The 27,579-nt window shown below is 42.7% G+C and overlaps 1 protein-coding gene across 1 annotated transcript in view; it reads right to left on the bottom strand.

Annotated features, from left to right (window-relative positions):
• LRRD1 (leucine rich repeats and death domain containing 1) overlaps window positions 1-27,579 on the bottom strand; it is a 191,706-nt gene that overhangs the window by 121,389 nt on the left and 42,738 nt on the right. The window contains exon 3 of the mRNA XM_085631088.1: window positions 2,188-3,772. Coding sequence (XP_085487214.1) covers window positions 2,188-3,699 — 1,512 coding nt within the window. The 5' untranslated portion in view covers window positions 3,700-3,772. The remainder of the gene's footprint in view (window positions 1-2,187; window positions 3,773-27,579) is intronic.

Below are 27,579 nucleotides of genomic sequence, written 5' to 3'. Positions count from 1 at the left end.
TTTCTTCTATTGTCATTTCCTGTTTCACAAGATGAGGACACGTTAGCTTTTAAATAGTGCAAGTCCCTTTGAACAATTGCCAAGCAGCTGGCTGTAATCATAATGTCCTTTAAAGGAACAAACTACCTTGTTGAAAAGCATACTATCTCTCTAGAGTGGCAGAAGAAGTGGCAGTAGGGATAGCTGCCAACATTAACATGGCAGTGGGTGACTTGTATAATGACACTGGATTTTATACATTTCAAACACTTCCGATGGCAAACACTATCCTTATTTGTCAGTTCCTGACCTTTGGTACACTGGTCAAGGCTATGAGAAAACCATGAGCGAACAATGCTGAAGTGTCCCCAATGCACAGGGCTGGGGAGACCCTACTGGAGCTGGGATGTAGTAGAAGAGCAGTGACCTGACTATGCACAGAATTATCATTTATGATAGAGATTGACTTGCAAGAATTAGGGAATACCAGGGCAACTGACCTAAGCATGAAAATAACAGACTCAGAATGGATAGCAATAAACCTATATCCAAACTTAGTGTCCAGAAATGCAGGTTCAAGCTTATCCGGCATAATATACTATACCTCACATACCTGACACCTAAGTGATTGCTTACAATCACTGTACGATGCCAAATGTATGCCTGAGATTCTGCGTGAACAATGTAAACCTATTACAGACATAAGTAACAATACACAAATTCTCAAACAAGATCATAGACACTACTGAACAGTTGGCAGAAATCAGAATAAAATATAATGCCAAGATCTGCCTACTGGGCTAACTAACCCAAACCAAGCACAACAAATACAAATATTGATTTGTGGGTATGGCACCTCAATTGGCCAAGAGACAAATGGCCAAAATGTGGAAGTCGAACATTGCTCCAGAGATCACACAGTGGAAGAAGAGATTGGCCAAGTGAGCATAGGCTAAATGATGCAATTATGCAACAGAAGAATTAGTAGGGAGCATCTTCTCACAAATAGTTATGAAATCATTATTATACATAGAAAATCCAGGCCTGATGCAACGTCCCAAAAGGAACCCCTGCCCCCGTCCCAAAAGAGATACCTCTTACCTTGTTCGCCCCTCTGCCTCCTTAACCTCCAAGTCTTTATGTTACGTAACTTCACCAGGTGATAATATGGGACTGTTTAACCTGCGTCCCTCTGAGGTATATTTACTTTAAAAATGGCAGGTGATAATGTTTATCGGATGATGATGCACTGTCCTCTTATTGAACGCTGATGTCTTCCCTATGATGGGTAATTGTTTCCATCTAAACTAGTAAGGTACAGAATGCGCAATAGACAAAAAAATTGTCCTGTGATAATGAACAACACTGATTCATTTGTTAATGATCTGCAAAAATAAAACATATAGGAAACAAAAACTTCCCTGGAATGGTTGAAATTCTCCCCAAACTTGAATTCATTCAGGACTGAATTAATATTGTAAAAATATTCTCCTTAATGGCCCCAGAAACAGTTATGCAAGTTGTCTGTTTTATAGATATAATCATAATTAAGACTCATCAAAATAAGGAAATAATACAAATACAAAAAAGGAGTCTATGCGCCATACCAAATCAGGGCACCATCCTTGACACCTGTGAAGATGTACCGAGCTACCACTGCTGTCGTAACCCATGGTATGCTGTTGATGCCTCCATTTTCAACAGTTTTTACTTTCTTGTGACCAGAAGTTATTATTTGTAAGTCAACATTCAGACTCTTAATCTGATTCCAACAGAAGTTGTGTTCCCAAACTGAACTAGGTCTAGTTTTTTTTCTTTTGTGGGACAGCAAATCTTGCTGCTGAGCACTGGGTGGATTTGCTTTAATTCCAGACCTACACAGCATGGGTTGTGTGGCATGGGGAGTTACTAGAAGTGGGAGGAGATCTTCATAAATTGGAGAGTGGGCATGGGATGGCCTTAGTGGAATTTCTCTGTATAAACATATTGTGCATGGGAAAGGAAGTAGCGACATAAGGATCTGCTGCACTTGAATTGCCAATGGAGTTGCTTGAGTTGTAGTATATTTTCACCTAATGGTGGTGGTAGTGGTGCTGGTGGTGATGGAGGAAAAGGTGGTGGTGGCGTGGCGTTGGTGTGTGTATTATGACTTTTTGCAATACGGTGTCTCCATAAACTAGACAAAAAGTGATTCTTAATAGAGCCTACCTTCATTCCATTTACTTGAGAGAGCTCCAATTTTTTCAGCGACGCAAGGTGGCAGATTTCAACTGGAAAAGATGTGAATGCATTGTTACTCAGGTTTAATTCTTCGATCACTTGAAGTTTGGCCATCTCTGCAGGAGCGCCATTTATCCGATTCTCTGAGAGGTCAAGTTTGTGAAGTTTTTCTAAGCTGCACACTTCAACTGGAAAAGATTCAAACTTGTTGTAGCGCAACAAAAGCACGGACAGATTTGTTAGTTTGGAAACATCATGGTGAACAGCACTCAGTTCATTTTTGCTCAGATCAAGATGCTGGAGATTCAAGAGGCTGCACAGGTGTACAGGGAATACTGAAAGCTTGTTTTCGCTTAAGTCTAAAAAGGTAAGGGCCACAATGTATGCAAAATCTGCAGGTAACTCTACAATGCAATTTCCTCTGAGATTCAGATACTTCAGTCTGGCTAAAGAACACAATGCGGGAGGAAATTCTGATAGCTTGTTAAAACTTAGATTCATTTTATTGAGTTTTTTACAATTTTTTATTTCTATTGGAATGCATGTTAGGGTGTTCTCAGAACATCCAAGTTTTAAGAGTACTGGGAGTTGGGAAATTTGTTCCGGTAGGTCCTCTAGGGCATTTCTGTGTAATGAAAGTTTTTGTAGTTTTTGGAGTTTGTTGATCTGCTGGGGAAGCTGTGTGATCTGATTGCCAGAGAGGAATAAACATTCTAGCCTAATGCAAAAGCAAACCTTCTCTGTGAGGCCCTTCAGTAAATTATCGGCAAGGCTCAGAATCTTAAGTTCTTGAAGGTTCACCACTTTGTCTGAAATGGACTCCAACTTGTTGCCATCTACCCTGAGCTCCTCCAAGTTTAGCAAATCGTACAACTGCACAGGTAAAAAAGTGAGCTTGTTGTTATTCAATGAGAGTTCTCTTACACTTCGCAGTTCCTTAATTTCTTTGGGTAGACTCAAAATCAGGTTACCAGACGCGCTAAGTTTCACTAGATTCGGGAGGTAGCAGATGGTCTTTGGCAGCCTTGGCAATTGATTGTTGTCGAGGTTGAGGACGCGCAAGTTTGTCAGGTTGGTCATTGATGCTGGCAGAACTTTTAACTTGTTCTCGCTTAGCCCTAAAATCTCAAGTGTTATTAGATCCCCCAGATTAGCAGGTAATTCCTCCAGGGCATTGTGACTAACAAATAGCTGCCTAATGTTTTCAAGCCTTAATACTTCACCTGGAAGGACTGATATTTGGTTATGACTGATATTTAAAGCAGTTAACCAAGAAAGACGCTGTATTTCAGGTGGTAATGTAGTCAGTTTATTATCGTCCATTGATAATATTTGCAGCCCCACCAGGTTGCCCACATCATTTGGTAAGGTTCTGATTTCATTGTGGTTCAGATATAATTGTTTTAAGTTTTGAAACTGGAAAACATTTTGAGGTATTTCCTTTAATCCTTTAGCGTTCATTTCCACCATGAAGGGGTCGTTTCCATTGCTAAACGGCATCCTCAATTATTCGGTCTCTGCAGGGTGCACTGTAACTTCTGCAGAGTTATTTGTGTTAAAATATTTTCAAAATCTGAAAAGATACATACATACGTCACAGTGAGTAACATTAGTAAATCTAACAATTTACAACAATAAGAAGCGCGATAAAAGGGTGGTGCAATACATGCAAAACAATCATATGCTTTGTAAAAGCCAGTAACTGGGTGATATTGACACAAAATCAATGAAGGAAAGGGAAGAAATGTCTTTGAAGAACCCACTGAAGATCCTGTTTGCCAAACAAATTTATAAAGTGAGAATTAGAATTTTGCTTGACCATAGATAAAGTCCTGCAGCCAATTTCGGAGGCACACGGGTGTGCAGCTGAAGCTGGCTGCCTCCAGCAGGTTGGAAAGGAGCCTACCAGGCTCTGCAAGCAACACCACTGCACATGGTTTTAGTGCTAGAGGCACTCTTATGGTCTGACACCACGTGATGACCTTTGACTACCATCATTTTAATTGACTTTGGTGTGTTATTCTACCCTAGCATGAATGTACGACATCCTGCATATGCCTTGTTTCTCTTGAAGATTTCTTCTCGTAGTTTTGAAGTGGAAGCTGTCACAGTAGAACAACCTTGCCAAGAACAGAACATGTGGGATGTGCATTTGAAAGCATGAGAGAGAGAGAGGTGTGGAATGTACTTCTTTTTCTCGAAGGCAGTGTTATGAGCAGTGGTGCACACATGTGCATTGTGTTGTACATTGAGAGATGCAGCATGTGATGCTATAAGCAGTTGTGCACAAATGTGCATTTTGATGTACATTGAAAGATGAAGTATGTGATGCTATAGGCAGGGGTGCACAAATGTGCAGTGTGTTATACATTGGGAAGTATTATGAAGTTCTCACTATTGGCTGTGACATGGCCTCATGTCATCCTGAATTCTGACTCTGCCTTGCTTGAGCTTTTGTGCACGCACAGACAGGCCCCCAGAGTGTTTGCAAGTTGCTTGGGTTAATCAGGTTTAAGGTTTGCTTTGTGAGAGATTTCGTAAGCTTTGTCAAGTTAAAGTCTGGAACATGTGAGAATGTAGAGGGGACGTGGGAACTCCTCTTGCCGTTGAATGCTTGCCTGGAAACTGGCCAGTTCCAGTAAGTTTCCTTGGCACAGAGGAGAAGACTCTCGAACCTTCTAGTGTGTTTTGAGATTATAAAGCTGAGGGTTGTTGACTTAGAAACTGGGATTTTGGACATTGGGTAACATGAGCAGACCCAGGGGGAACATGGCGACCAGCTAGTTAGCAGGTCGCGAGTCGCTCGCTCTCCCGTTCCTGGAACCGACTATGTATGTTCATGTCTGAAAATGTTTGTTAGAAGAAAAAAGGAAGGTATACAACTGGGCTGTACTATTAGGGTATTATGGCTACCCAGAACATTAGTTTTGACTAATACGTTTCTCACCGCTGGGATCGGGGCTGGAGCTTCATTTCATCCCTTCGGGCTCTCCGCGTCTTCCGCCTTCTGTCTCCCGTCTTTCGCGCCGCTCCTGCGCGGTGGACTGCTCTCTTGGGGGGGCCCGGCCTGAGTTTTGTTTGCGCTCTGTTTTTCTGTCTGTGAACTGTACCAGGTCCTCTTGCTGGCGGTGGTGGAGGTGACCAGAGTGGAGCCTACTCGAGGTGCTCGGATTGTCTGTAGCGGCCGAGCGGCGGGGGGGAACGGCGGAGCAGTGGAGCGGTGGAGCAGTGGAGCAGTGGAGGTGGCGGTAGCGGATTTGAAAGAGGACTGGGGGCAGTACCGTAAGGGTCTGACGGAGTGATAACTATTTACCAGTCAGAATGTGTGCGGGATTAACACTCTCCTTTTTCAGGGCTGCAGGGGCATTAGCCGACAGTCGACACACACAGCGTTAGGCTTATGCTCAGTTTTCTCATTGTAAGCTGCTATATCGTATAGCAACCCCATCCTGACTAGCAGGTTGGCTAATTACTTTTCCTACAATAATCTACCCCAATTATGCCACTGAGGCAGCTGTAAAAGTGGAAACTAATCCAGGAAACACCTGTTCAAGGTTACATTTTTTTGCCGTAAGCCAGCGCAAATTTGATTTAACGCCTATTTTAACTGCTAAATTAAGGAATGAGGACATTCATTACCACATGGAGGCAGAGGTAGATAAATCACAACCTGAACAGAATTCAGTACAGTTGGAGGGAAGAGGGTCACAGCTGCATAAGGGGGCAGAGTTAAATTCAATCAAACCGACACCCGGTGTATCTATTACTGTGACTCCACTGGGGAGAAGGTATAAATTAAGATCACAAAACTTCCTAGGGAAAGAGCCTCTTGTACAACAGCCAACTCAACCAATACAACATACACAACATACGCAGACACCTGGGACTACTGAGACCCCAATAAACGGCCATTAGTATAAGAAGCCCTCATCTAGAACAGGGAGACCAGCTCCTGTGAAAGGAAGGAAGAGAGACAAAAATCAACCCCTCTCGAAAATAACGCCTTCACTAAGGGCCTACTTCATGGCTAACTCACAGGGCAATAAGGACCTTAGCAAGAGTATGTCAGTTGTAGATACAGCTTTGGATCAGAACCCTGTCATTCCTCTTTCAAACCGATTTTCTATACTTAGCGAGACTAATTCTACGGCTTCCACAATTATGGAAGCTAGTCATGCAAGGCATGTAGAATCTGGAGATGTGTCCTTAGAAGCCACAGAGCATTGCTTGGAGGGCTCGGGGCAGAGTCCAGAAGGGGCAGAGCAGAGTCCAGATACATATTCGATACAAGGGATGCTAATACAGTTGTCAGCCGAGATGGGAGCCCGCTTCTCCACTTCAGAGGCCAATCAGAGGAAGATACAAGATACTTGTACATGTCTAGAAGCAAATTTGGAAGCATTAACACATCGACGGGAGGCACTGGAAAGTAAGGAGAACTTGGCCAGGAGGATAAGGATAATGCGCAGGAAGTGGTCAGGTTAAAAAAGAGAGAGCATGTTATGGCTGAGAGACTGGAGAGACTTGAAAACATCTCTAGAAGGAACAACATAAGGATATTAGATTTAAAAGAAGGACTGGAAGGGGATAATTTAAAAGAATACATCATAGACATCCTGGTAAAAGCATTTCCCCAGCTTGCTTCAACATCGGTGTGGGAGAATGAAATTCAGCGTGTCCATAGAGACCCTTTCAGGTTAAATCCTGCACGGAAGAAACCAAGGAAGATCTTAGTATGTATCCAATCTTATCTCTTGAAAGAGCAGCTTCTGGGGGCAGCCCTTAAACTTAAATCTATATAGGTTAATGACATCTCCTTTAAAATCCGGTCTGACATTTCTAGGGTAACAGAAGATAGGAGATGGGAACTAGGGAAGCGGATGGACGCTCTGAGAGAGAAGGGGGCACAGGTGCAGTTGAGATTCCCAGCCTTTCTGAAAGTTCTCTGGGCTAATAAGATGTTCTATATTAGATTCCCAGAAGAAGTAGACAATTTCCTAGAACAAACTAAAAACTAGCATTTAGGTTAAGAGATTTCGGATCCATATTTTCTATTTTGTCTTTATGCTTTTTCTCTTGTTAGGAGACGGGAGGGCCATGACTCATAAGGCAAGTCCTATTGCCATGGTTAGACAGGGAGGGTTCCCGGGGGTGGGTTGGGATGGATGCAGGGAGATGGGATGGTGTGGGGGGGGTGGGTTTGCACGTTTGTTGGTGGGGAGCATTGGGATTTTTTTTTTTTTTTAAAGTAACGTTAAATCCTTCTGAAATAATAACCTCCAGTAGTCCTAGCAGAGGGTGGGATCAGGCCAATGATGGTGGATAGACCTTTACAGGGATTGAGACGAAGTCTGGGGCTTTTATGCTGGAATGTCAATGACTGAGAGTTAAGAGAAGTCAGCGCCTGATTCTTCAATACCTAAAAAATAGCTTGGCAAGTATTCTTATAATTCAGGAAACCCATCTTTTGCAATCCGAGTGTAAAGCGTTATTTGAGAAGTTAAGATGGGTGGACAAGATTATAGCCTCAGATCAGTTGTGCTGCTCGAAAGAGGTTGCCGTCATTATTAAATCAAATTCGAGGATTGAGCTCATTAAATCTCAGGTAGATGCAATGGGACGTTGGGCCATAGCAGAAATAAAATCTCAGGGTAGTAAATATACTATAGCCAGTTTTTATGGGCCGAATGAGGATGATACAGGGCCTTTAAACAATCTTTGTTTTGCCCTGGCTGATTTTGAGGACCCTTTGATAATGGGAGGAGATTTTAATGTGCTTCTGGATAATAGGCTGGATAGATCCTCCCCTCGGATACAGATTGCTGCTCCGCGTGTTAAAGCTCATCTTATGTCCACTCTTAAAAACCTGAATCTGTGCGACGTTTGGCGGAAAAAAAAGGATGAAGCTAGAGAATACTCTTTTTATAGTAAAAATAATTTGCACTGCTCCAGGTTAGATTATATATTTTTGGATTACTCTGAGTTGGACAAAGTATGTCTTATTGAATACATGCCTAGTCACATCTCTGATCATGGGGCTATAGCTTTTAATTTGGATCTTCCTCAAAAGCCTCCCCTGAGAAGATGGACCTTAAATAGGAGATTCCTATTGCAGCCTTCTACTCCAGATTTTTTGAAATCAGAAACTGTTAGCTTTTTACAAGATAATCTGGGATCGACATCTCTGTATAATGTTTGGGACGCTTTTAAAGCCTGGTTGAGGGGAACTCTAAAGGGGGCAGTGACGGGATGGTCTAGGGCAGAGAAGAGCGAGTTGGCTGGCCTAGAAGCACAAATAACAAAGGCATAGCTAAAGTTTAGGTGCTTATCCGCTATAGAAAATGAAAATCTAACAAAGAGACTTGAGGAGTTACAGTTAAATTTCAGGCTCAAATCTGAAGAGATCTTGCTTCAAAAATGGGAAGCTAGCAAGATGACGGATTTTGAGCAGGGGGAGAATTGCGGTAAATTTTTGGCTATAAAAAGCCGAATTGATAGATCTTATAATTACATCAGTAGGATTAAAATACACGCACACGTCACTGAGGCTAAAGATAAGATAGAACAGGCTTTTGTGCAGTTCTTCCAAGAGTTATATCAAGAAGACTCCTATATCGCGGAGGAACACATTGATAGTTAGCTTATAAAGAAACAACTTCCAAAGTTATCAGAGGATAGCCAAAAATTCTTAATGTCAGAAATAACTGGAAGCGAGGTTCTGGCGGTACTAGTCAGAGCTAAGAAGGGAAAGGCCCCGGGCCCAGACTCGATCCCAATTGAGGTCTATACTCTATTAAGGGATCAGGTGGTTCCAGTCTGCCTGAAGCTATTTAATGATATTCTAAGTGGCCTATCTCCTCTGCCAGATTCTTGGAGTGGTGCACTTATATCACTCATATTAAAACCTGGGAAGGATCCGACACAATGCCTGTCATACCGGTCGATTTCCTTAATAAATGCTGATTATAAAGTATTTGCGGAGATCCTGAGTAACCGACTGTCAAAGATTGTAGGGCCTATTATACATGAAGATCAGAAGGGCTTCCTTCCGGGCAGGCAGATGTCTGAACTGGTATATACTCTAATTGGGGCAGCCGATTTGGCAGTTTCACAGAATATCCCTCTTTCCATCATTACCGTTGATGCCGCCAAAGCCTTTGACCGTGTGAACTGGCATTTCTTAGATAGGGTTTTGAAGGCTTTTGGTTTCGGCGAAGAGTTCAGGAAAGTACTTAAGAAAATATACAGGTCACCTTATGCCCAGATTTTGGTTAATGGAAGCCCCTCTCCAATTGTTAAAATAGGCCATGGAACTAGGCAGGGTTGCCCATTGTCCCCTATTCTGTTTGATTTATAAATTGAACCCCTTGCCCAGAGTTTACGCCAGAATCAGAAGATAGCTCCCTTTGTAATAAATGGATTTGAGAGGAAAGTAGCGCTTTATGCGGATGACTTGGTTTTATTGTCCTCAAATGTCTCCGCTACACTTCCAGAGCTTATGGCCGAAGCACAGGTGTTCGGGAAATTCTCAGGATATGAGGTAAACGAAGATAAAACTGAGATCATGGCATGGAATATTCCCGACCATGAAAGTAATTTTGCCAGGGAGCTCAGATACCTCGGGGTAATAATTACTCAAGATCTTGATAACATTCCAAAAATTAACCTAGATAGGGTCTCTAAAGAGGTTGATGTTTTGCTGAAAAGATGGCAGAGTATACCCCTCTCTCACTATGGAAGGGTTAATCTTGTAAAAATGTGTATACTTCCTAAATTTACCTACTTGTTTAACAATATCCTTCTAGAATTTGCAAAAGCAGATCTGCTTAGAATTCAAGGCAATATTTCTTCTTTTATATGGGCAAGTAAGGGGATTCGCTTGTCTTGGAAAAAACTAAGGCGCAAATTGAAGTATGGGGGTATGGGCTTACCCGATTTACAGCTATATTGTTGGGCCTACCAGTTGAAAAATTGCAGGATGCTATTGCTCACCCCAGATAATTCGTTAACAGGGAGCATGTTCAAAGCCATGTTAGTTGGCATAGAGACAAAAGGATTTATGTATAAATTTTGCTCCTTTAAATTTTTTTAAAAAGTACGCTTGAAGACTTTACATATGGCAGCCAAATTATGGTCAAGTTGTCCAGACTGTCTGGGCCTCTCATATTATAGCGAGTGGGCGCCTGTGTGGGGCTCTCGTGGAACTCCAGAGTGCTTCCTGGACGTTCTAGCTCGTCCTTTGATAGAGGCTGGTGTCACGTACTGGAAGGACATTGTTTCGGGTAATGAATGTCACTCTTGGGATTACTGGAATAACATTACTAGAGGCGCCCTTTCGAGGTTCAAATTTTATCAGATTGTTTCTTGGTGTAAATGCCAATGTTGGTCTCTATTGGAGGAATGCCCCATGGAAAGTATTTACAAGATGTGGCCCCGAGGAAAAAAGAAGTGACTCTTTGGTACTGCTGCAGCAGACAGGAAGATCGATAAGCCAACTCGAGTCTGGGAAAACTACTTGCCGAGAGAGGAGCTAGATCACTTATGGTGAGTATCTATAGACACTCTTTACCCGTTAATCAAATCTGCTGCACTCAGAAAGAACCAATTCACAGGCTATACTGGTCCCCTCTTAAAATTTCAAGAATGAGGGGTGGTGGAGAAGCAAGATGCCTCAGATGTGGCTTCCTGAATGCAGATGACATCCACATATTTGTCTCCTGCTCCAAGTTACATGAATTCTGGAAAAATGTGGGTAAGACCATCTCGAGGGTGCTGGGTTTAATCATAGAGGTAAGCCCATTTCTTATACTTTTTGGGATAATCCCTAAATCTGGGGGGAGGCATGATCCGAACGTATTGCAACATAAGTTGGTGTTTTATATGATCCTCCTGGCTAGGAGAGAGATATGTAAATTGTGGCGTCAGATGGCACCACCCTCCTGGAATGCCTGGTGGAATTCTGTCACTTATTTTAGAGCTCTGGATCAAAGGGTAAATGCTTATAGAGAAAGGCCTGTCACTGGGTTTTTTTGGAATTTGTTGGATGAGAATCCAATGGATTAGATTAGATCAGACTAGCTTTTGGTTAAGTTCCAATGATTAAAACCTCTTGGTCAGCTCACGATGTGCACTTTGGGCGGTCCCCGAAGGAATAACAGTTGAGACTGAAACCACCAAGTCATCAGCACCAGCGGTGGATAAGGTCGAGAGGTTGCTATGGCTACGGAGGTTAAATGAGGAAACAAAAGAAGAAAAAAAAAGAAACTGGGATTTTGGAATCCGAATGGGGACAGACGCGTCTACTTCAATAAAGCGGAGCCCTGGTTGCTGAGGCTCTTATTCCCGGTTGTTAAATTCCCCGGTCTAGAGTGGGCTAAGATGCAGTGTTTGCACCAGGTGAAGTGTTGAGTTTTGATTATTGCCATTGTGATGTGTGGCCAGAGGCTTTGGTCATTTGAGGTGTTTTCTTTGTGATGTGTGAGTGAGTCAAGGTGAACATCCAAAGAAACCATTTGATGTATTTAGTGTACATATATCTTTCTGATCTCTTGCAGGATGTCCAGTATTATTTCCTTGAGTTCTATCTCATATTATTTGCTGCTTGTATTTCATATTATTATCCATGCATTTAACAGTTGCATTTACCAAGTGTGTTATTGTTGCTTGCATATAAATAAATATCTCTATATACATTTGAATGTTATTCATTTGACATCTGTGAAAAGCCTTTCTGTTAAAGAGCACTGCATAATTAAAACCTCATGCCTTATTCTAAAAGGAGAGTCTTTGCATTTTGTAAAGTGAAACCCCTTTCTAGGTGTTGTTGTGTTTTATGTCTCCTGCCTCGTCGTGCTTGAGCCACAGTGTGGGAGTGATATTTTGTGGAACTCTGTATTATCTGAAAGGCGAAGCAAGACAATGGTCGAAGGCGGAGCCCAGCGGGTATTGTCCACCCAAGGCGACAGGATCAATACCTGGCCTAAGCTTACTTTTACTGAGCAAAGCCTAAAACACAATGTAATTAAATAACAAACTCAAACCAATAAATGAGAAGACATGCTTAGTGGTCTCTTCCACGGTGTTACAGATAATGTGATCTACTACGTCATCTGTAAGATTATGTATGATATTAGTAATTACATCTGTTCCAACAAGCATGAGATTATAAGCATTGTATTTATGTAGTTATGAATTGTAAACCTAACCATACCTGGTGAATGTCAGTAGTTTTTCGGTTTAAATTTGTAGATTGGTGAATTTCAGATTTTTTTAAACATTCATTTTGGTATTATGACCAACGCTAATCATAACTTTACATGAACCTATGTTTTTTATATATATGTGTGTATATATACATATATATACACACACACAGATTGAAGTGTGGTAGAGTGGAGAAGAGTGTCATAGAGAGTAGTGGCATAGTGTGTCGTAGTGTGGGGTAGCGTAGTGGAGTACATTGGAGAAGTGTTTCAGAGTAGAATGGCACGGAAGGAGTTGCATACAGTGTTGTGGAATGGAGTACAGCCGTGGCCTATGCAGGTAAGAGCGGTGGGGCCAGGTGGGGGGGATTCGACAGATGATCACGAGGGAAAATTGAATAAATAAATAATTACCCTTCGCTGTCGTCTGGCGAAATACCCCCCACCTAACCTCACCGCTCTTACCTGCACGAGCCGCGGTTGAGTGTCAGAGTACTTTAGCGTGTCGTACTGTGGCAAAGAGTGGAGTAGCATGTTGTTGAGTGGAATAGAGTGGAGTACAGTGGAGTATGCCACCAACTGTAGCAAAGACCAGGCAGTCCAAAGTTAGTAAAGAGTTTAAAAAACATCAAGAAGCTTCCAAGTTCGAAATGCAATGTAGTGCGATTCAAAAAACATCTCAAACAGTGTGAGATTGCATGTACGCGTCTGTCTACAGAGTTGTGTCTCAGTGTCTGTGCCAATTTGTGTGCCTCTGTGTTGCCCATCCTTTGTGGTTTTTTTCTTTCATAAGTTCTTTGGTAAAGTCCTAGTGGCATACCATCACACCACCATCGAAAGACCGTCACATGGCTATGGTCACATCATCTCACCTACGATAACTGAAACATCGAGCTAGTTTCCTATGCTTGTTATGAGAAACTAAACTTTGCAAGTCCACACACAGGCCTAACATTGCTAGAAAAGAAATACAAAGTTGCAGATTACGGTCATAGCTAAAATTCTATTCCCACAGGAACATTTTGCTGTGAACATTTGAAAAAGTAATTAAATATCTCAAGAGACAGTAGTGTTCAGAACAAACAAGTTACATCACATTTTGCAACAAACAATCCATTTTATTAAATCAGAGTGAAAGTCAATACCAGAGAAAAAGCCTCTCGAAAAGAAGGCTTTTAAGTTAGCATTGCACAGTTAAATTACATAACTCTACCTCAATTATAATGAAATTAATCTTTTTACGTAAAATGTATAAACTTCACAAAATATTATTACATGGAAATAACTAACATTAGGAATATCCTACTTCCACAAATTTTGACATTATTAATATAAATGCATGTTTTAAAAAAAAAAAATTCAAATATCGTTTGAAGGTTTTCATACAGTATAATATCTCTAAAATCATTCTGTAAATATCAAGTTCATACTTCATTGTTTACCCGTTTTTCCCCATTCTTATCTAACTGGTGCTAAAAGCATCAAAACACTAGGCCACTTTATTTAGCATAAACCCCATTAATGAGCTTAAGTGGCATTAGTGCAACTTCGATTATATGTATTAATATTACCTTCTGTATGTTTTCTTCACTTGTCTCGGTTACATGTATCACTGTATCTGTCATGTGCAACGTACTTTCAACTTTTCGTGTTCTCTATGTATAAATGTGTTGTGCATTATGATTTTCAAAATCTCACTGGACCAAGAATCAAGCCATCACATTATCTATCACATCAGATCTTGTCACTGATTGTGAGTGTGTTCTCTTTAACCTCTTTCTTGTAATTTCCTCTAAAGTTTTTACCTCATCATAAAAATTGCATTCCGTATTTTCCAATTCAAGATCATTTCTTTTTCTTTTCTCTCCACGATTCTTACTCTTTTGGTATTTGCAAAATTGAATTGATAGTATCATCAGCAGTATGCACTAAGATCAGGGTCTCAAAATAGAAATCACTAATATAGTTCCTAGGTTTCCCAGCCAAATCGTAGCACTTGATAATCCCTTACTGTTGGTTTCCGAAACATCATCTACTTTAAAGTCTTTCAGGCCTTTGTTTAAATCCGAAATAGTTTTAATGTAACCTTCCAGTGTTGCGTGCAGATTTAGATTCCGTATATAGGTCTCCCGATTTATGCCCTTATATAGGTACAATTCACATTGCCCTTATTTGGACATAGAAATCCGGCCCTTATTTAGACATTGTCCGTACAAACTAAATACAGGCATGGCCACCTACATCCGTTTATCCACGTCACAACGAATTCTTGGAAAACCAGACCCTTAAGCCTTTAGGAATTACCCTCAGCTTGAATATTGATTTCTCCAAGAACTCAATAAGTATGCATGAACATCTATTCCTTAGGGGTTCATTCATAACATTCCACTGCCCGACTTTTACATCAGTACTGGCATTCCTAGACACCTTCAAGGTATAAATATAACAGTACTTGCCCTGGCAAATTGCGGTTACTGGAGGATTCGATCCAACTCAGACTACGCGGTTCGCCACGGCAAGTTCAGTAGGAGATCGAGTTGCAGCCTGATGCACTGACCTGACGCTGCCATCCTCTTCGCAGAGAATCCAGCTCCAGTGCTCTCTGACTTCCCTTACGGGGGTTAGACTATCGAGTCCAGAAAAGAGATTCCAACCTCTCTCATTCTCAGGTATGGAGCTGACTAGAACTTAAAGAAACTTTTGGCAACTCTTGGCTAAACTAAAATATAGCTACCTATACTTTAAAAACAGCACCTACTTTAAACCTCGTACTGCACTTAGGTTAGGTACACTGGGGTAGAACAATTTAGAAACATCAGATGAGTAGCACATTTTAGCATTATGTTATTTATGTATGTATTTTGATTAATATGTGTCATAGCTACAAACCATGCTATTGCAGTATTATTTTATCTTACTGCTAACCTCGTACATATTGTACTTCGCAGTCTGTCTTACGATTGTAGCAATTCATATCTCTTGCATGAGAAATAAGACTGTTCAATAAACCCTTTTATTGGAACGCCTGTCTCTCTATTTCTGTGCAACTCTATAGAAATGAAGCATGCACGATTGACTGAGTGAAACTGTTATCTATTGTTTCCACGATTCTGAGACTGTTCCGATTCTAAAGGGAAACAAAGTGGTCATGTTTATGCGGTTGTCAGAGACTAATCCCTTCTTGTATATTCGAGAAGTTTCTAGTGACCTCTGAGTTAGCTGGCACACACAAGTAATTAAGTTTAATATACTCGATAGAGACATACTGACCTTAGTCCTATGTCAAATCTATAGTGTATATTATTCCAATGCGCAGAGCCTATCAGGGATATAGGAACTACACTACATGGCGCCCAACGGTTTGGTAAGGCACTACTTTAACGCTAGATACTGACGTAACTCAGTCGTGCTTTTCTCAGAGACCCTCTACTCATAAAACTCCTTAAGACGTCTGGAGTGGGTAGGGATAATATCCGCCATAGCTGAGTAGGACGAAAGTCCTATGTATTAGCTGTTTGGTTTTGTTCAACGTTGAAAGGGTACAGTGTTCCAAAATATTGTGTACCGTATCTTTGTTCCCTTGAAACTTGCTCTGAATTTTTAATTTCAACATATCCGAAAACGACACAAACACCGTGACCAGTGGGGCTGTAGCCGACCAACTCGCAGCAGCTTTTAATCATACAGGTTTTCAAGAAACCGACGAGGATACTATAACCATCCCACCAAATTTAAGGAGAGCCATCACTCTAAAACTTTTAAAACATGGCCTAACACCAAGAGGTGGTACAGCAGTTTTTGTGATAGAGGCACATGAATCTCACCAGACAGAGGTATTCTACTCATGGATAGTATTCTCAGAATCAAATCAAGTAACACACTTGTTTCACTTCTACAAAGAAAATGAACCACCAGAGAAATATATTCCTTTCGAGGATATAGAAATTCCACTCACATACCAGGAGCATGAGCTCCTACAATCCTTACAATCACATTACCAGGCTCGGTCCACTAGGTAGACCAGGAGCAACATGGTCGATTTTAGCCGGCTACACACCTCATCCTGACATTGAAGAAATGTTAGATGTGGATCTACTAGCTCAACTCAAGGAGCTAATCAAAATTTATAGACAATTGGTTCAATATGTCATGCGGACTTTCACAGTCCAACCACCATTAACCATTCAAAATCCAGCCCCTCATCAGGGGAATACACTAAAAATCACTCCACAGACTTTACACGCAGTCATGGCAAAAATGCCCACAAAACGTGAACAAATTCCATTCTGGATAGCTTAAAAAATTCTCAAATCGAAGCAGTATTTCCAAATACTAGCCCTTATGAAAAACAGAGAATTTTAACAATTTAACAATTTGTTTACGAATGGGGATCACACCACATCTGGAAGACTGCACCTCTTGGGGCACAATCTTTGCTGCAATCTACACAAAAACACATGGTGTTCCGTATATGGCGGTAATACCTGATATCCTGAAGCAGATTCAAAATGAATACGGGGCAGAGCCTGCTCTGAATTTAGGTATGAAGTTACTTAAAAATTTCGACCAGGTCTCAACAATAATATTATCTAATATTAAAGGAGAAGCAGAATCAGTGGCGATCCGCCAGAAACTAAGGAAATTTGATGTAACTGAACAACCTCAAGAACTAGCCAGAATAATTGAGAAATCATATGAAGAATTAGGCAGAGACAGTCTGGGAGGGAAACCAGTAAAACCACAACTGTCTGAAAGTTCTGATAAGATCTTTCCTAAAAACACTCCTACCTCTTCTAAAAAAAAAGTGGGAAAATAGCAAACAGAATTCCAAAGAGAAGCGTTCTCATTCCCGAGGCAGGTCTCCTCCACAGAAGGAGTCCTCTGAAAGGAGGTACAACCTCAGAAATAGGGATAATTTGAAAAAACCTGACAGATATCAAGATAATGATACACGTTCCTCTCGTACCTTTCAGATATTGTCACAGACATCCGAAAGAAAAGGACGGTCAGAAAATAAGGAAGAATGCGTGAAGTCCAAAGACGATCAACACGTTCAAAAAAATATAGCAAAATCTCAATTCTCCAAGAAAAAGGTAGCATGTCTAAAGATCAGACTTGCCGAGAATGCTGAGAACCCAACTCAGGAACGGAGAGTGGGCCCAGACCATGCTGGACAGTGCAGCAGAAGTTACAATAGCTCACCAGAACCTGAAGGGACTTCTGGAGACAATGGACTTGAATGAAGATATACAAGTTGAGCCTGTAGACACCAGGGTTAGTTCTCCACATAGGTTATATGAAATAACACTCCGGATGGAGGGAGACATACCAAGAAACTTGAAAGCACTCTTTTGGGAGCATCTTTCAAAGAGTTATGATCTACTTCTAGCAGAACAGGACTGGCCACCAGAATTTGTCAGGGAGTGCCCACATGACGAGGACATCATTAAGCCTGCCTTCCCCAACCATATTCCAATTCATTTAAAATATACATTAGCCAGGAAATGGGCAGTAGCCCAAGCCCCAGCACTGTATAAAAATAATGTAGGATGGGATGAGGACTCACCTCACCATAAAATCCAGTTAAAAAATCAACCGACTGCACAAAGGCAGTACCCAGTTAAGTAAGAATCTAAAAAACAGGTCAGGGAGATCTTAGATCTACTTGATTATCAGGGGGTGATTGAAACATGAGCCTCGTGAATGAACAATCCTTTGTTTCCAGTTTCCAAACCAGACAATAGATATCGTCTAGTTTTGGATTACAGACACTTAAATTCTTGTTGCAAAACATTTGCAGTGCAAAATACACACAGTACAGCATTAATGAATAACATTGTGCGTAAAAAATATAAAACCACATTAGACATTTCAAATGGTTTCTTTTGTCAAAATATTGCACCAGAAAGCAGATATTTGACCGCTTTCTCAATAATGAGGACCCAGCGTATATTTTGTCGACAGCCCGGGATTATTCTCAGCAAAGGTAACAGAGTTACTACAAACTTGTAGATGATATATATCTGACAGATGATGACCTGGATAGGCACTTGAACAGGGTGAGCACCATAATATTGGGCATTTTTTCTAATTCATTACTTTTGTTACAATCGGGGCACCCGAGCTTTAGCTTTCAAACGCGGATGCCGCAATTGCTAAAAAACTAAAGAAATAAGAAAAAAAAGCATTTCCAATACAATAGGTCCTGCATTGCTATTGGCAATGCATTAGCAGTAGGAACACCAATAGTTCAAACTTTCAGTAATGCAAGAGCTATTGCATTGCAAATGCTTTTTGTTAGAGCCAGAACAACGATTGTTAGGTCTCAAAATTTACAGCAAGCATAGATAGCGATGCGAAAGCTGGTACAGAGAAAGAAGATACCTGGGTCCTGTTGCATACAGAGAATGCCAGTACCCATCGAACGGGCAGCATGCAATTCATGCGTCAACAACAGAAGCACAGAAGACAATTCACTCTAAGAAGTGCACATTTCACTGTAACAGCTATTTAATGATGGCACTGCACATGCAACGGAACCAGGTCCACAGGATACGACCAGAAGAGCGAGGAGAACACACTGCCGGCCACGGAAACTCCAAGTTACTGCCTGAGGCACAATGTGTGCACAAGCCCTGTTGCGTTTTATAGGATTCTGTGCATCTTCTAAAATGGGGGTGTGGGGGCAAAAGAGCAACAGCAAAGAGGGGGAAAAAACAGAAAAGGTTTAGGTGAGAAAAGAGAAGGGGAGACAAGAGCAGCGAAGGGAGGTAGAAGAGAAAAGGGGAACAGAGCAGGGGAGGGAAGGAAAAAAGGGCAGGGGCAGAGCAGGGATGGAAGGGAGAAGAGAAGGGAAGGGAGAAAAGCACTGGGGTGGTGGGGAAAGAGAGCAAAGTTGGAGAAAAGAAGTAAGAGTGCAAGGGCGGACGAGAGAAGTAAGACAGAAAGGGCGTGCAATACAAGGAAGATTGCTAGCGTGGGTAAGAGAAGGGAGAGTGCAAGGGAGTGGGAAAGAAGGAATAGTGTGCATGGAAGGCTTTAGCGCTGGTGATGCCCTGTGCAACAATGTTTGTTGGAGCCCCCCCAATGACCACCTCCGTCACGGATTCCCTCGCTACCATCCTTTAACAGTGCCCCGCAAGTCTCCATAACTACTCTCTCTCAGATGCATTTAATTAGTTTTATAGAGCCACTCATACCAGTGTAGAGTGCCAGAGCACATTTTATCAGACATATATTACACAGAGACAATCAGTCATAAGTGTGTAAATCAGTGTATGGGAAACAGAGGACTACAATAGGAGTCATGTCCTCCATACTAGTAGGCAGTATAGTTTAAGAGTGCTTGTCTGGAGAAGCACAAACTTTGAATATAAAACTTAACACCATGGTTGGGGGTTCCCTTTAATAATAAAAATTGATTTCTACCCAAATTAACCCATTTTTCAACATTAGGATAATGAAAGACTGGGGGGGAAATCATAACGCTCTAACCTATACCATGCAGTTTTCAGGCAGATCTTTGATGACAGTTATTAGCTCACTGTTCTACATTAGGATTTTAATTTATACACTGCAAGTATCAATAGGATATCTTTGACGAAAGCATTAATCTACTGACCAATTTACATTATGTGATCTGCATAGTACACGTTCTTTGCAGCAGGCATATTAACCCTCTTCGCTACCTTACAATGAGTCAAACTTCTACTAGACAAAACTCCAATCTATTTCCCTCTCCAGAAAGAACAACATTAAACACCATTTATTGTGGCATTTTTATTGTTAACTGAAAATTGCTAGAGGCAAAGGACGCAGCAGCAGGTGCTTTCAAAACCATAATATATGTCGCCCCATCCTAAGTCAGCGCCCGGTGCAGTGGCACCGGTCGCACCGCCCTAGACTCGCAGGAGAGGTGCACAAATTACGACATGCCACTCATCCTTCCAATGTCAATACATTGAGCACTGTTAAATTTATTACCCATCACACCTGTTTGGAATGTTTTTTTTTAACAACACTTTTTATTGGTCAAGAAGGCAAAGGCTGCAGGCCCCTGTATACCCAGGGGATCTGCCACATAATAGCTAGCAACAGCTCTTGACAGTTTATCAGATAAAGGAACAATGGAGAGCTATTCCTACATCAACAATCAAGAAAACCCCCCTCCCTTCCCTTCCCATCCCCCAACCCCCCCACCCCCACCCCCGGACCGCGCCACCGCCAGACACCACCAGAACCATCCCAGTACAATTAGAGCACAGCACCACGCTTGACCTTCAAATAGGCCCCAAATCTCCATCCGCAGGAACCGGTGCAAGGTAAATGCCCCTATAATCAGCCCACCGCTTCCAGATCTTGAAGTGTTTCCGAGGACACCCTCGCGCCCTAAAGATCGGCAGCTCCAGGCCCATATTGAAATCGAGGCCTTGTTTCCAAACATTAAGAGAGGGAGCTGCCGGGGCCTTCCACGCCCGAGCCAGATCCCGCTTGGCCGTCGTTAGACCCAGGAGCAGCAAATGACGTTTATAGATATTACCCCAATATCCGCCATAACATGGAGCAACACCAATCTGGGGTCTACCGGGAGATCCCAGCCCAGCACTTCTGATAAACACCCCAACACTCTCCCCCAAAACCAGTGTACTGTAGGACAGTGCCAGACTGTGTGCACCAATGACCCCACCTCTCGCCCACACCGAAGACAGTCCGGGGAGGCTATGAGACCCGCCCGCCACAGCCGCTGTCGCGTGTAATAGGTCCTGTGCAGATATCGAAATTGGACGAGATGCAAACGGATCGCTATACTAGCCTCCCGAGGGGAGTCCAGCGCCTCCCTCCAATCCGTCCTAGAGGACGGAACATTCAAGACCGATTGGTCACAGGTGTCATGGAAATGCACCAGAGATCTCCTCATATTGATTATTAAGACAGCCAAGAGACTAGCAGATACTCTCTTAGCAAGGATCCAATTGGCAGAGAGCACGTTGAAAAGTGCGACATCTACGACTCTTTTTAAATCGAAGTTGTCGGAAATCAATAATGAGATCGCGGAACATCGTGAATATTTGATGAGACAAAAGGTTAAGAAGTTACAAAAAGACGTGAACAACTTCAACAAAGAGAAAATGTACCCCTATTTAAAAGAAGATTTTGTACCTCCAAGCTCCAACAACTCTGGAGATTCTGATGCAAATTCTAACTCCACTAGAAGAGGCTCCTCGAGCAACAGCAACTCGAGCACTGACTCGATCAACCATGGTACTTCACGTAAGGGGAATCGTCAAACCTACCCTACCTTCCAACCGGCTGCCTTTCAATATCCAACCTTTTGGCAATACCCTATGAATTTGCATGGCCAACCTCAATACCCAATACCACCACAGGGCCCGCCACAGCTCTACCCCCCGGTATACAACCAGCCTTTTTTAGGCAGAGGTTGGGGCAGAGGGCGCGGGCGAAGAAGAGGAAACAATCAACAAATGCAACAAGGAACCAGAGTCCAGTGGGAAGACACTCCGAGAACAATGGAAACCCGGAGCCATACCAACACCAGGAAGAAGACCTAGTTGTCAACCTTTCTCAAAGAAATCTCACTGAAGTCGAGCACAAAGTACTTCAAAAAGGGTTGGGCTTTGTACCAACACCTCAGATCGATGAATTTAAACAACAGTGCGAAATTCAACAATTTTTTCGCAAAATTAGGTTAAGATCCTTTTTCGATGGAACTGAAACCACAGAACGAACAGACAGTGGTTTGCACACAAAGTCTTCCTTCACTCCGAATATGTCAATGATCCCACCGGAAGTCTTGACTTTCGAACAAGCCGTATTAAAAGACCTCGCCAACATAACCAAACCTAGGAAATACAGCAACATGTCTAAAGTTGAGATTGAGGCTATTAAGAACTTGTCTCACGATACATCAATCACCATAAAGCAAGCGGATAAAGGTGGGGCCACGGTAATAATGGATACATCAGAATATGAACTGGAATGCAGACGACAACTGAGTGACAGAACTTATTACACTCCTGTCTCCATCAACCCCACCCAAAGCTTACTTGCTACTATCACAGCCTTAGTTTTCTCGGCTGAGAGTGAAGGCTGGATTAGCAAGAAGGAAGCCGTATTTCTGGTCAAGAAGAATCCACGCACTCCATATTTTTATACCCTACCAAAAATCCATAAGGGTATTTCACCTGTCCCTGGAAGGCCTATCGTATCAGGGATAGACTCAGTCTTAGAACCCTTGTCCCAATTCTGTGACTACTTTTTGCAACCTCTGGTTAAGAAGACTGCGTCTTATATACAGGACACCTCAGACTTATTAAGACTCTTGAATGAACTACCATCCACAGATGAGATCACACTATTGGTGACGCTAGATGTACAAGCACTGTACACAAATATACCACAGAGGGCTACTTTGAATGTGGTAGAAGAAGTCCTGAATCAGGGAGTTTGGGAACACAACACCCCCACTGGTTTCATCATGGAATGTGCCACTCTAACATTGACGGAGAACTTCTTTGAATTCAAAGGCCAGATCTATAAACAGACACAAGGAACTTGCATGGGGAGCACAGTTGCTCCTAGTCTGGCTTGCCTGTATATGTCTGATTTTGAGACCCGGTACATTTATCACGACTCCAACCCTTTCAACACAGACATATACCTGTGGAAGAGGTTCATTGACGACATACTCATCCTTTGGAAGGGGGATATGTCGACTTGCACTGAATTCTGTGATTGGATCAACACCCTTGACCCACACCTCAAGTTTTCACAGACAGTGTCCGACAATACCATTCCTTTCCTAGATCTAAACATCAGTCTACATAGGGGCACGTTATCTACCACCCTGTACAAGAAACCAACAGATCGTAATAGTCTATTACTATACACAAGTCATCATCCCCGCAGTCTGAGGGATAATTTACCCATCGGACAGTTCCTTAGGGTAAGACGAAATTGTAGTGACTTATCAGACTACAGAGTAGAAGCGAAGAAATTGGCTAATAATCTTCGGGCACGTTACTATCCTGCCAAACAGATAGCCCTAGCCAGTAAGAGAGCCCGAAACAACAATCGTGAAGCCCTTCTGGAACCCAAAATGACAGCTCCAAACGAAACCCTGACCTGTGTCACATCATTTACCCCATTGTCAAATCAGATCACTAAGACAATCAAAAAACATTGGAACATTTTGAACACAGGTACCATGCAACTTGAAATTCCTAGATTTGCATTCAAACGCACAAAAAACTTAAAAGACACCTTGATTCACACTCGTCCACGTCCACAGGGGCAACCAATCCAGAGACAATTATGGGATTTCGCACCTGTAACCGGACATTACCCCTGTGGCTCATGCTCGGTATGTCCCATGACATCAACACACAAGTCTGTCCTCTTTGACAAGAATTTTAAATGGGAGCTACGTCGCCACACAAATTGCAACACAGCGAATTGCATATATCTTATCACATGCCCATGTAGACTGCAATATGTTGGCATGACCACTCGCCCCATTAAAATACGCATGACTGAACACCGCAGCAATTTTCGCTGCAAAAAAATCAACACTAGAATGTGTACCCACTTTCTAGAAAAGGGACATCTCCCAGAGTCATTCACCTGGCTCATATTGGAATCGTTTCCCAATATCACCAAGGAGGCGTTACTTGCAAAAGAACAGAGGTGGGTGTACAGGCTGGGCACTCATGTGACAGGATTAAATGACGCCATTCATTGGGCTTCCATCAAACCTCCTTGAATCACGCCTTTACTAATACTAACTCTTGACATACTGCACTCTCCTATACTGATATATAGGTTTGAGTGGTCAACAGAGCGTACTTCATATGGATAGCCTAAAGAAATAATTAGAGCGAATCATACAGACCCATAATACAGACTCTGCCACTTGGGGTGTTGGCTTCTAAATATACATGTAACATCAATCGATTTTTCGAAAAGATATGTTGCCTTTTCAGAAAGTCATGACAACAATGAAATAAAGCAGACTCGTAAAATATACCCGGGTCCTAGGGGCGATATGCACAGACAACAACAATCAAGTATAAAATCAGACCCACTGCACTTCACGAGCTGTTATACGACATATAATCGACAAACCCTCACCCTCACTCAAGATGGCGACGGTATTCACCACCGGTCGCTATTGAGCTATGCTATCTCCAGTGTCCCTGCAACTTCCGGGTCTACGTCTAACAAACGCCGCCTTCAAATACTGAAACGAGACTCTACACACCGCCGCCCAGTCCTGGTAGAACGGGGTAGGTGTGTACGAGACACGGACTCGGCGTGTCAGTAAGTAGACTTACTATTTATTTTTATTTATTTTTATCCCTATTGTTTTGATTCATAACTCTCGAAAACAAAGGTGGGGCATTAGATGATTAAACTTTGTAATACGGGACCCACCGTGTCAACAAATAGACGGGAACCTGTTAGAGTCAAGGCAGAGGTTCTAACGAGGACGCGACTCGATAGTTTACCGCGACTCCTCCAAAGCTCATAGATTTACATTACGTGTGATAATTATTTCTGGGCATCACACCAATAGAAGAAAGCTTTGACTGTGAGAGCCAGCCTCTAATGAGATACCATTATACGCTAACCCAGTCTGCGTGGTGCTTGATCATATGTTTTATCAACGTAATCACAGCACACAGCTACCCTGATAAAAAGGTTGGGGCAGCCACTTTGACATCATCCAAATACATTTATTAAGTAAGAGACTAGGGACAGCACTATCACCAGACATTAGGGTTATAGTCATAACCCTCATCGACTGTAGTTCTCTGTAAAATATGATTCATCCATACCTTCACGAATAAAGAGAAGGGAGTGTTTTAAATCAGATTAAATGTGTTTTTCAACTATATTTGCCAATTTCACGATGTACCTACAGCAATAAGAGAAGGGGTTATCATGACCCTGGAGTTTGTCATTTTTAACTACCCCCGTTCCTCTAGCTGTGTCCATATATAATTACAGAACGCGAGGAACTCCTTGCGTTCATCTACCAGGAACTGCAGTGGACTATCCTTATGAATTGTTAGGGTAAGTCCATTTACTAATTTCACCACCACCATGTATAGTAGAAGTCACTTCACAGGGTTCAGTTTCACCTAGTTTTTATCACCCTTCACGTTTAGAGTGCACTTTCACCACATTTGCACTCAGTGGTTCACGAGATATTTATGTAAACAGACAGTGACTATACCATGCTTTCTTTAACCTCCTTGGCCTTTATCCCCCTACAGGTAGACCGAGCTGCAGGTAACACTACATTTGTGACAGAGAATGCTCACTGTTTATTTAGACATTATGTTGAATTTTAGATGTAGATAGACAATCATCTTTTTGGTCCTGAGGAATCGCCAGAGTACTTCTCTAAATAGAGCGAGAAACATGTCGACCCGACTGAGGCAGTGTATATAACTTAGTTGATAACTCTAGGTTAATAACACTTAACCTCAGAATTTTTTAATTAGGGGAGAAGACTTCCTAATAAATTGGTTGAGTAAGTACTTCGACCCCTATTTTTAACAATCAACGTATTTCATCTACATCACTTTAGAGCCCCACACACCCATGCATCCACCGGCTTCATTGGATTAAAAAGATCTCCATAAAAGTGCTCCTTAAAAAAGAGCCCGTCGGGTATTGCACCAGCCGACTCGACGCAGGAGCAGCCCGATGATGATGCAATACATTCGAAGGGGTAACGTGAATTACGATACCCTTGAGTTTGTGTGAGGGCCTCAATATCCAATATTTTAAGTGTCCGTGAACACATTCCTTCCCTTTTTCTTTCCTTGCTTTTTCACCTACAGGAACAGCTCTGTTATTGTTGTTGTACTTCCACGCCCGAGCCAGATCCCGCTTGGCCGTCGTTAGACCCAGGAGCAGCAAATGACGTTTATAGATATTACCCCAATATCCGCCATAACATGGAGCAACACCAATCTGGGGTCTACCGGGAGATCCCAGCCCAGCACTTCTGATAAACACCCCAACACTCTCCCCCAAAACCAGTGTACTGTAGGACAGTGCCAGACTGTGTGCACCAATGACCCCACCTCTCGCCCACACCGAAGACAGTCCGGGGAGGCTATGAGACCCGCCCGCCACAGCAGCTGTCGCGTGTAATAGGTCCTGTGCAGATATCGAAATTGGACGAGATGCAAACGGATCGCTATACTAGCCTCCCGAGGGGAGTCCAGCGCCTCCCTCCAATCCGTCTCGTCCAATGGCCCTACGTCTGTCTCCCACCGCTCACGCAAACCCTGCAGGGACGGAGTACTGTGGATCACCAGAGACCGATATATTTTAGAAACTTTCTTGTCTTGGAGATCCCCCATAAACACCTTAGCCTCAAGGGGACTGAAGTCAGGGAGGGGTAGGAGACCCTCCAGCCTAGGGGCGAGGGCGTGACGTAACTGGAGATATCTAAAGAACTGCGTCCGTGGCATTAGATACTCCCGCTGTAGGTCCTCAAAGGACTTCATCGCACCACCCTGAACCACCGATCCCAATGTGGAGATACCTATCCTGTCCCAGTCCCTAAACCCAGAAAGGGTCGCCAATGGAGGGAGCAGCCCGTTCTGCCACAGCGGAGTTTCCATAGTCAGCCTACCCCACCAGCCAATATGATAGAGAGCCCGGCGCCACACCCGAAACACCACTTGAGTGACCGGTGGCAGCGCTTCCCGCAGCGCAGTCGCGTACAGCAGGGTATGTGCAGTATGCGGATCCATGAGTCGCCTCTCCACCGCATATGCCGGGTCCCCCCGATCCCCATACCACCATTCGTTTAGGACCAATAAATGGGAGGCGTAGTAATAGGATAAAATATCGGAGGTGGCCAGTCCCCCATCGTATACCGACAAAAAGCAGACCCTCAGCGAAACCCTTGCCAGGCCCCCCTCCCACAAGAATTGACTCAGCACCGCGTTTACCTTCCGAAACCAACTGAGAGGAATCTCATACGGGTGGTTTTGGAGCTGGTATAGAAGTCGGGGTAGCGCCACCATCTTAAAGATGGCAGAACGGCCACAGATAGTGAGAGGCATACGCGCCCAGAGCTAAACATCCCGACATACTTTCTCCCATACCGGCACCACGTTGCGCTCCCAGGCGACCG

This window comes from Triturus cristatus, chromosome 10 (genome assembly GCF_964204655.1).
Source record: "Triturus cristatus chromosome 10, aTriCri1.1, whole genome shotgun sequence".
NCBI lineage: Eukaryota > Metazoa > Chordata > Amphibia > Caudata > Salamandridae > Triturus > Triturus cristatus.
The sequence above is the reverse complement of the archived record's forward strand: the minus strand, read 5'-3'. Positions and strand labels throughout refer to the sequence as shown.